The sequence below is a fragment of the Halyomorpha halys genome, unplaced genomic scaffold (genome assembly GCF_000696795.3).
Source record: "Halyomorpha halys isolate HHAL.00 unplaced genomic scaffold, Hhal_1.1 Scaffold266.1, whole genome shotgun sequence".
NCBI classification, from domain to species: Eukaryota; Metazoa; Arthropoda; class Insecta; order Hemiptera; family Pentatomidae; genus Halyomorpha; species Halyomorpha halys.
Window position 1 is genome coordinate 15,303 of NW_027114321.1, and position 11,628 is coordinate 26,930.

General features: G+C 39.1%; 1 protein-coding gene across 4 annotated transcripts in view; it reads left to right on the forward strand.

The window, feature by feature from the left end:
• Nucleotides 1-1,613: 1,613 nt before the first annotated feature.
• The window catches only part of Nf1 (neurofibromin 1), a gene marked incomplete at its 5' end in the record, with an annotated part of 128,258 nt that continues 118,243 nt past the window's right edge, over nt 1,614-11,628 (forward strand). For all 4 annotated transcript variants that reach the window (XM_067051513.1, XM_067051514.1, XM_067051515.1 and 1 more), the window contains 2 exon segments: nt 1,614-1,749; nt 1,815-1,976. In XM_067051513.1, coding sequence (XP_066907614.1) covers nt 1,614-1,749; nt 1,815-1,976 — 298 coding nt within the window.

The following is an 11,628-nucleotide window of genomic DNA, read 5'->3' on the forward strand; positions in this document are numbered from 1 at the left end:
TATATATTTATTTCTATATAGAAATTTAAAAAAAAATGAAAAGAAAAATACCTTCTAATGTAACAAATAATATGAATTTTAGTAAAAAAGTAAATGAAAGACGTCTCTTATCTGTCGTTGAACATTCAGTGTTTAATCCCTCAGAGCTGCTAACACCAGACGCCTACACTTCACAAAGCATGAACTCGAACTAATTAGGCACTAATTCCTCTTGTAGAAACAAACTTTGGGGACAAGTATGACTGTACTTGAACAATGCTATAAGGATAATCTGTTGTCATTTTTGTTGGGTGTACTAGTTTCGGAGGTTTGCAGAGGTCTTTGCAAAACTCTTCACTACTGTGTTTAAGAATTTTAGCCGGAATCACATCTTCACCTGAAGCTTTATTATTATTCAGCCTGTCAGTTACATCTGTGGCATCTCATATTTGGTGGGTCTAAAAGAGTCCAATCATGTTCAGGACCTATGACTACAAACTTGTATGGGTTTTCTAGTTTTTCCTTTAAAAGGGTATTGAAATGGCTGGGACACTGGCTATTAATCCCCTTCCCTGAGATCAATGAACCATCTTGATCATAGGGTGCTTCCTTTTCATTGTCAGGAGACACTAAGAACGGTGTGTAGCAACTAAGAAAAGTGTAATTATAGAATTTGCTTTTCAACCTCAAGACACAAATACATGAGCTTAAAATCGATTACCAGGTTTCTTGCTATTTTTCTTAACATGAAGCCTTTTCCTGATACATGTTGATGCTTATGACAGCTGCGATCTGTCATCAAAATGTAGTAATAGTACTGTGATTGACAGTGTTGGAGTGAATGTAGTATGCTGTAATTAGTATGCATGTATGAGCATTGGTGTACTATTTCCTCAACCTGAAAGACCAGGGGCTATCTGCGGTACCATGACTAGCGATTGGGCTGTCAGCTCCCTATGCCTATTTATCCACATCTACTTACATATTTTCATATTTTTTTTACTTCATGGTTGTTTTCTTGTTTTTCTTGGCCCTGATGAGTTCATTCTTCTGAAATATGGATCCATCAATAACAAGCTCTATCTAGTACTGCCTATATCCGGGATTAGTTGTGATAATACAGAATGTACTATCACCAATTTATCACTGATATATTTTATGTGTATAGATGTCTATATCCTTAGATAAATTTTACTTATTGCATCTCGAGTGATGGTGTTGTCAATTTAAACAAATTGATTGTTCATCACACTGTAAGTTACTAAATGAGACAGGCAGATTTCAAATTCTACTATATTGATAGAAATTACTTTATTACATTGGTCCTTCAAGAATTCATAGTAGGATCTCCTAAGACTTAGGTTCTCCAGTGATATCCTGCAGCTTAAAAATTAAATGCCTTACTTGTAGTATCTAGCAAACAGAACAAGCTATCTCTATAAACTCTTGTTGTACATGTAAATAAATACTGTCTATGTAGACTTTAAGTTTGGGGAATAATGAAAATAAGATTAAGGTAATGTAAAAATATGTTTAGATATGAAATGTATGATAGGGCATTTTTCTGTAAGTAATGATAATATATTTCAAATATGAAGATAAATTATATAAGTCTAATGATTTATCTTGTTAAGATTTTGCAAGCCTGCTGATGAAAATAAGAGACAGCAAAAAGTGGCTCAAATTTTAGAAAAATTAATTCTTCTTACTGTTCAAGAAGTAGAAATGTATCCATCCATTCAAGCTAAGATATGGGGTTCAATTGGACAGGTATTTATATAACTATTATTTGTTATTACAGTTTTTGAATTTGAAATTAGTAATAAGCTTTTCAGGTTCCTGAACTGATTGACATGGTATTAGATAGCTTCATCAAGAGATCTAATGATGGTGGTTTAGCTTCACCTGTTGTTGAAATTTTAGCAGATACTGCTGTAGCTTTGGCTTCAGCGAATGTTCAGTTGGTTGCAAAAAAAATAATTGGACGTTTATGTCGTGTAAGTATTATGTAATAAACATTTACAATATGACAAAAAGTAAAACTTAAAAGTAGGTAAAGTGTATGACAAATTCTCTTTTGATAAGTTGACAAGAAAAATTAAACTTAATAATTCATCATAATTTTTTAATTTACAAAACTTTATTGTAATTATTATTGGCTCAATTAATTTTTAAATCTTACAAAAAAATTAAACTAATGATAGAAACACTTAATTATTAATTAATTATATTTTTCTACTGAAAAACAGTTAAAACATTCCACCAATTATTTTAAATGATTCAGGATTGTTAAAAGCACCCTTTAAGGCTAAATGTACCCTTCCTGTGACGCACCAGAATTTACTTTTCTATTTACTCTTGAACGGATGGTCCGATTTCAGATCTATAAAGTGTATTTTGTGTTTTTTGAAAATAGAAGTTACTGAAATTAGGTTAAAAAAACACCAATCCAATAATAAGGAAAATAAGAAGCAAAAATATGAGTTAACGATAAATTTTTAAAAATGTGGCCTTATAGGCACTTGTAGAACCGTCCACTGAAACCAATGAGACATTCCGTGAAATTATGGAATTTATAAAGCGATCGTAAAGAGAAAAATATGGAAGGAAACGGTTTGAGATGGTTACCAGCTGGAATGATACAGCAACTCAAGGCGCTGCTAAAACTAAGTTTTTCATAGCAATACCTAAATTTGAGAACATTCAAAGCAAAGTTGTATTGTTATTCTGCTATTATTTATTTCTACACTAATATTGAAAATGATTTGCATTAATTTTTTTTCTCTTAAGTACTATCTAATTAGTATTCATAATTACTATTAGTATTTCCTGAGAAATAATGAAAAGAAAGGGACGCAACAATGAAACCCTTATTTCGTGATAACAACCCTTATTTGTCTATTAGAATTTCACTTCCAAGTCTTTCCATTATATTGGTAAACACTTACAGGAAACCCTGTACATATAAATCTAACCTGAATATCCAAACCACAGAATATATTTTGCAATCCAACTACGCAACGCGTTTCGTATCTATGATTTTTCAAAATGCAATCTGACTACAAAATAATCAATGTGGCAATAGGAAAAATAAAAAATAATTATTATTTAAATTTTCTACGTATTTATTTCTTATTTTAATATATATATATTTTTTATTTGTTGTATTTTAATATAGTAAGCTTGCGAGGAATGTGCATAAAAGTTATTTGTTTCAGTGGACAAACCTAATGTTTTCCTTGTAAATTGTATCGTTGATATTTTGACTGCGGAAAATCAAAAAATAAGTAACTTGCTGGCTCAAATGTTTAATACCAAAAGATGAAGTTTGTTTATCTTTAAAAATCGTATCTTGTAAGGTACTACAATATAATATATTATAGAATAAAGGTTGGATTGTTAAAAATAAATTGGTTTCAGAGGTACTAGACTCAATAAAGGCAGTCTTTCACTTCCATTCGTTTGTTATAACTTTTTTTTTTTTTTTTTCATTTTGCTCTCGACTACTCCTAAGTTATGTATATATATAACTTAAGTATCAATGAAGCCTATATAATATAATATATATAACGTACTATGAAGCCACTCTATGCCTCCTCTACTCTTTGGGTACCCTGGTGTGTCTAGATGCCATGTTACATCAAGGTCCTTCATTTATGTTCGAATCATGGCATTGTCGAATTCTTTGCCTGAATCTGATGGGATGCGTCCCGGAGCTCCGTAGAATTGAAACCACAATCGGAAAGCTGCCAACACTGCTTCCGACAACTTGTCCAGCACCTGATGCGCCATTGCCGTGTTACTGAAGAGATCAAATATGGTTATCCATTTACATCCTCTCCTAGTGAAAGTGTCGACCTGTAGATCATTCAGCGGTGCTTCAACGGTAGGTAACTCCTGCGGTCAAGGCAAGAGGAGGACTTGGAGAAGAAGTGGAAAAACAGGTAGAATTGAGGAGAGTTTTGAGGAGTGAACTCACAGAGGGGCGATCGCACGTTGGAGAACCACCATGTGAGAGGAGCACGGCGGTTTGCCTATTATACGAACGAAGAGTGGAGTAAGCAGTCTGATTGACACTGGGAAACACATTTGCCTTCTGAGAGGCCCTAGAGTGATTGAGTGGTGGAGAGAGGGAACTACAGGTCAGAGTATGTAACTGTCAGTTGATCACTCTGGGTAGGCCTCACAGCATTAAATGGGAAACAGAAATGGAATTGGGTAACTGGGAAGCTAAGGGAGGAAAGGCAACAGTCCATGTAATGAGGAAAATGCCCTGAGACAACCGGATAATTATTGATTATCACTGATAATCATTGACTATGAGATCTTTTGGAAAAGGTGGTAGCGAAGACAAAAAATAGTGGGGTTCAGTGGGATATTAGAATTGGAGTGAAGAGATACAGCTGTCAGAAGCTCGTGTATGACTGTAAGCGAGAATGGGCGTGATTAACTAGGGGGAGAGTTGGAAAGAGGCAATATTGAAGCAATATGATGATATTTTTGGGGAATAAAGAAGGGAAAGTATTGAGAACTACAGGAAAAACTGTGCACGAAATCACATTGAAGCATGATAGGGTGAAGTACGTGAAGGAGCGGTGATATCCCCAGGAACTTCGAAAACACACTAGGGAAGAAATAGAAAGTTTACGGAAGCAGGTGATAATTGTGGACAGCACTTCGCCCTTCAACAGTCGATTGTGAGCAGTACACAAAAAGAGTGTCTCGGACGAATTCCAGAGAATGAGGGAGTTCGACCTCAATCATTCTTTGTTTGTTAAGGTGCCACATCACATCGATATCCTTCATTTCCTTTCAGATCAAGGAGTTGTCGAATTCTCTTCCTCCATGCAACGAGATTCGGCCGTTCCAAAACTACCTCCAAAAACCTTTCCCGCACCTGGTGCACCATTGCCGCATTAGTGAAGAGGTCAATCATGGTTATCCATGTTCTTTCTCTCTTGACGTCCATTCTCGCAGCCTCTCTGTCCCTTTTCTTGTTCCACAGTGATTGAGACAACCAAACAAATTTTTTTTATCTTGTTTATACAGTACATCCATGTTATATTTGGCTAGGAATGCCTTCCAGCCTGTAATTCTGGCTGACGATTCCTTCAGCTTTTCCACCCACTGGAGTGGTTTGTGGTCAGTATGTAACTTGAACCCTCTACTGGACACATATAGCCTAAAGTGACACAGACAGCCCACACTATTCCCAGGAGTACTCGCTCCATTGTGCTATATCTAATTTTCGTCTTCATAAGGCATCTGCTGGCGTATGCCACTGGGCACTCTTCCCTTCGCCCTCCTGAGACAACATCGCTTTTAGCGCATACTCACTGGCATCTGTTGTTATTGTGGATTGCCGAGTGAAATCCGGGAAAGCAAATACCGGCTCTTGCTGCAATCTCTCCATGCACCATCTGATATGGTACTTGAGATCTTGTTCTATTGCCGACCTGATTTCCACTCCAGAGCATTGGCATTGGCATGTGCTTGTGGTATGGTTATTGACGGTAGAGGTAGAATGTAACTGGCGGAACTGCCACCGGTTGGTTTTCTGAGATAGATTGCAGAATATACCGTTGTTCACCAAAGAAATTTTCCCTAACGCCTATGAAATTGCAGGTATAGAGAGCAGAAGTTATGTTGTACCACTCTTCTACTTTTTTCCTTGCGAATCCTGTTTCTGACTTTGGCCCATAACTTATGCAAGGCCAAAACATTACAACGTATCCCAAAAAAAATTTCAAATGGGGCAAACCCTGTGACTGTGTGTATGGAGTGGTTGTATGCTGCGACTGCCCGTTCCATGGCATCATCAGGTTCCAGTCCCCTTTCTAGCTGGTACACTCGTGAGTTGTTTACTGACTGCCGAGTAGAGAGGACGTGTTTAGAGTGAGTTAAATTTTTCGAAGTGTTTTTAAAGTGATTGTAGAGATATTTTTGAGAACAGGAGTGTGCCATAACGTTGGTACAGAAGTGTTTTATTGCGGAGTGAAATTTGAACAAATTCCACCGAGCAGTTTTTACGGAATTAAGGAAAGAGTGGGACCACGGGGTGGTTTTCACCCCACGTGACCTTAAAAAAGTCATCGTATCACATCGTGCAGTACACAGTCGTAAAGAGCAAGAAAAGCTGAAAAAAACGATTACCTACACGACCCCTTTCGGCGCACCGCAGGGTAAGTTATAGATTTTTAAAGTTTAAAAGTTAAATTGGTTGTTGGAGTGAGGTGCCTGGAGTTGTTGGAGTGGTGTCGCGCCGTGCACCTTGCCCTAGAGGGGAAGGTCTATAATCAAGGGAAGTTTAAATATTCCTTCCGGGGCCCATATCATGGCCGGAAATGAAGAGAAAAGTTTGACAATCCCGGAGACTTTAACGGTGGGCGAAGAAAGAAGTGGGCCTTCGATGGTAAGATGGCAAGATGGAAAAGGGTCATCAATGGACTTGTCGGTGATTTTAACGCCCGACAAAGAAAGTAGGTGGCCATCGAAAGAGAATTTGATGGTCGAGAAGGATGTGGATGGACCCTCAATGTCCCAATCGGATTTTCCGATAACAGATGCTAGTGTGGGGAGGCGAATGAGCCCACAGAGTCCCAAGGAAGAGCGGAAAAAGAGGGCTAGAGTTGACGACTCCTCCTTTTTGGAAGACTCCCTCGGAGAGAGCCAGGACTCTAGTTGACGGGATCAGGAGGTACCTGACTAACACGAAGGTCTGCTTAAAAAATCAGGAGCACATAAATCAGAAAATTGGGGAAATAAGGGACATTGTGGTAGGACTAGAAGCCAAATGGCACTCCGTCCCTGGTATAGTTAGGGAGGTGGTCCGGGAAGCCTTATACACCGACCAGCTCTACAGCATAATCACTGATAAGGTTGCAGAAATGGTGGCTCCACAGATAGTCAAGACGATGGGGGAAGCGCTGGAGGGATATGGGAGTGAGGTGTCTCCTACATCTGAAAGGGTGAGTGGAGCCAAGCCACGGAAAAAGACCAAGCGGCAAGAAACCAAAAGTAAAAAGGAGCCACCAGTACCAAAATGTCATGACGCTGCCCCGGCTCCAATGCCTCTGAAAGGGAGTGAGAACACCATATGCTAGGGCAGGAACATGATGGAGGAATTAAGCGAGGATGATGAGGTGTATAGGGTGTTTCCAGGCCCAAGCGACCCCCAAGCGAAGCCCGATGCCGGTGAGGAGGACTGGGTCCTGGTAAAGAGAAAGAAAGGGAAGAAGGAGGAGCAAAAAGAGGAGAAGAAGGGCAAGTTGACGGTCGCTGGTGTCCTTGCCAGTGTCCCGCAGGTACCTAAAAAGGCAGAGGAGACTGCTACTTATGTGACAGTCAAAGGCAGCGCGAAGGGTGGTCTCCGAGCAGGATCCACGAGCAGCTCCTTTCCCAAGAGGAACTGAAGCAGATAGGAGTCTCTGGCAAAATGGTGAGAGTCACCAATGGTAACGAGGTCCTGATAAGGACAGAGGGTGCGGACCAGGCAAAGAGACTCCTAGAATGGGACCGGCTAAAGCAGGGAGGACACGAGGCGAAGCTGACGATGGGGAGGAGGCCCCGCCTCGAAGTTAAAGGAGTGTCAAAGCATTGGGACGAGATCCTTGTTAGGTATCTGTGGGATAAGAGTGGCCTGGGAAATGCCAGTGGATGAGACCCTGCTTCTCCACTCTTGTTAGGGGGTGGGCTATCGATGAAGTGGGTGGTGGAAGTCCACCAGCCAGTGAGGCTCGTCCTGATGAACTTGTCCGCAGCCGACACGACGACAGGATGGTGGAGAATGACCATCAGAGACTACCTCGACCCCCTTTTCTGCCAGCGGAGTCAGAAGTATGGACATCCTGCCAAGGCATGCACAGAGGACCTGGCGTGTAAATGGTGTCTTGGCATGGGGCATAAGATAAAAGAATGACCAGCAAAGAAGAAGGGACTGACACCGCGCTGCAGAAACTGTAGCGAACAAGGCAGAGAGGGGAAAGATCTCCAACATTGTGCGGGCACCAGGGAATGCCCGCTACATCTGGAGAAGATGGTCGTGCAGGCGAAAAGAACGCGCTATGCGTAGGCTGCAGATCCTGCAGGTCAATATGGGCCGAAGACGAGTGGTCGCGGACGAACTTATATTTTACTGCGTTTACAATTATTGCACGTGAGAGCCATGGTATACTACGTTTTCCTTGACAGGTTTGTACGTGATTTCCATGTTGTACTGGATCAACAGTTCTTTCCACCTTGTAATTAAGGGCGACGATTCCTTTATCTTCCCCACCCATTGAAGGGGCCTGTGGTCCGTCTGGACCCTAGATCTTCTCCCGAACAAGTAGGATTGGAAATGCTCTATTGACCATATTATCCCCAGTATTTCTCATTCCAAGGCGCTGTAACGTGCTTCTGCCTCTGTGACACCTTATGACCTCTTTCTTATGACAGCACTGGTCCCAGCGCGTATTCACTCACTAGCGTCTGTCGTGAGCATGAACTACTTTTGGAAGTCAGGAAACGAAAGTACTGGTTCTTTCTGCTACTGATCTATACATTATCTTATATTGTCTTTAATTGCCGGCGTCATTACTATCGCCCTAATTAACCTTAGCAAATTGTTGACGGGTACCAGGTGTTCTGCCATATCAGGGACGAACCGACGATAGTAGTTTAATGCCATTTACAATCTTCTGATTCCTTTTATGTCTGTCAGCACCACCATCCGATGTAAGGCACTACCTTCTCCACATTCGGTCTTACCCCCTACTGAGATATGGTGTGTCTTAGAAAATGTATTTGTTTTTGTACCAGCTGTGAGATGGCAACACTGCGTGGGCAACACTGACAACCGAGAGCAGGGAAGTTTTTTTTTTTTTTTTTGGGAGAGTGATAATAATAGTGAGAGTGCATAGATTTATCCTAGTTTGCTGAAAGTTATATTAGTTGTGATTTTGACTTCTGAGTTGTGAGGGACTCTTTCTTTTATTATTAAGATTATCCTCTAACCTATAATGTAAGTGTTTAAGCTAATATAATATTGAGATCTATGGTTTTGTTTATTCTTCATCTCTCTTATTTCTCCATTTAAAAAAAAGACTATAGCCCCTACACCAGCAATGACTTCTCTTGAGATAGTTTTAGTCCGAATTCTCGCATCATCTGAAAAGCGCTCTTTAAGTGTTTCACATGGTCTGTAACCGATTTACTAAACACCAGGAGGTCCTCCATGTAAATCTGGCATACTGATTCATCTATACCTCTCAAAAATATATCTGTTACCATTAAAATGTAATGTTCGCATTCTTCAGACCAAACGGCATTCTTCTAAATTCCTAGTGCCCTCGTTCCAAAGTAAAAGTCATTTTGTTTTGGTCCTCTTGGTGCATACAAATCTGCTGATACCCTGCTTTCAAGTATAAGGTGCTAAAGATTTTAGCCCCTCTTAGTCTGTCAAGGATATCCTCAAACCTCGGTATCCGATACTTCTCATCGACGGTATTATCATTGAGCTTACGTTATTCGATGACCACCCTATATATCTCCCCGTTCTCACCTGGCTTAGGCTTCTTCCACGTCGCCCACAACGAACTATTAAAGGGTAACGTACTGTCCACAATGATTCCTTGTCTTCTTAAGTTTTCGATTACGTCTCTTATCTTCTTCCAGAGTGCCTGTGGGTATCTTCGTTCTTTAACATTTGTCAATCTTTCCTGCTTTAGTGGAATCTCATGAACTCATGAACCTTTCTGTTGAACCCAATACCTCTTCTTCATTACTGAAAATATCAAATTTCGTTGTAATAGTGTCCTTACAATTCTCCACCTGCGTTACTGCTCCTTCTTACACCTTCCCGTCTGCTATTGTTTATTGGCATCTGTACTTCTTTCTAATATTCTATTTTCCATTACTCTTCTATATCTTAGCCCCCACCTTCACAGGTTATGATGATGATCAAAGATCACAACCAATAATCACCTGATAATCCCTAAGCATCCTACTCACTACATGAATTGTTAAAATGCCCCCTTTAGCCTCCCTCTTACCCAGTGCTATCTCTATCTCCCGCTCTGCACTGCATGGTCCACCCAGAGTGATTTACGTTTGGAAACCTTTACTTGGAGTGTCCTCCCCTCGCCGCTAATTAGTACTTCTCTATAAGAAATGGTGTATGAACTGCTAGTGTCCACCAGACAGTTTACTCCTCCGTTCACTCGTATAATAGGCAGACCTCCCTGCTCTCCTTTCACGTGATAGTTTGTCAATGTGCAGTCGTCTCTCTGCCTAAATCCTCCTCATTTCTCATGTGTCTTCCTTTTTCCTGGTCCTGGCCTCCAAGTGCTTTCTCGGCTCCTTAGCTCACGACCATTTGTTTATCCACTTCGTCTTCAGTTTCTGTTATTCCTAAAACTTCCGCCGACTTATTGCCGATCTGCTCAGTCTCTGCCGAAGGCTTTTACTCTGAACTTGTTGGGCATTGACCTCCATTGGCTCGCCTTCTTCCATATTCCATCTTCATTACATGTAAGTCATTCTTCCTGAATTATTAAATCCCAGACTAATAAGGTCATTAGACATTAGAGAACCCTTTAGAACACAATTTTAGTGTGTTTCTTATGCTATTGTAATGTTCACTGCTTTTATTGAATTTGCTTATTTTTTTTTAACTTGGTGATCTCTCCTTTTATCGTCTATTTCTCAATACACACACAATACAAAGTATTATTATTTTCTAATTACATCTTTGTCTCACTAACTTTGTATTTTGTTTCTTTATGCTTCTTTTTTTTTACTTACAAAGTACATTAGTTACGTATATTTTCTTTCCAGTTTAAAATTATTATTATTAAATTAAATTATTCTTTTAAAATTTTTTGAGGTTAATCACTTCCATCATTTGCAATAAATTATTATTTATGTATTCATGACATTGTACAACGTTTCTTTGATTCACCAGACTTCCTAGAGAGATAATCTAAATTATTCATATTTTAAAGTTTTTTTGTATTATATAACTTTACATTTTTATTTTATTAATTATGTTATTTTACTAACATACTTAATTACCTATATATACCTTTTATTACCCACTTCTTTCATTACATTATTTACTTTAATCATTCTATATATCCTTTATTCACTGATTATTATCTTGTTTTTTTTTCTTAGCCCTGATGAAGGCTATAAATTCTGGCCGAAACGTTGGCACTTGTAAATAAGCTTTTTAACTTATTTGTGTTATTCCCTGACCGCATCTCCAACTATCTTCTTCTCATAAATATTATGTTCTCATCTATCAATGAACAATTATTCGATACAATAATTATTTCTAATTTTCGTTTTTTTATTTCTCTGAATATGAGAAAAATAAACTAAAACAATATAGTGATTACAATGGTAAATTATGATAAATTAGCAATGAAATATTTTGACAAGGAAATCAAAATTTACCTGAAGAAAAAAATTTAAGTTGCCACTTCCTCTGGTCGAGCAATTACAAATCTTGCGGCTTTAATCCTAAATCGTATTGTTCATCCTACGATCATCCTATGCTACCAAAAATGAATCTGTTTGAGCAGACTTGTTTTATTTGCTTGTGGTTAAGTGCATATAAGCTCACTTTTTTTGATTTACAAATAATAACAAAGATAAATTTTTTAAATC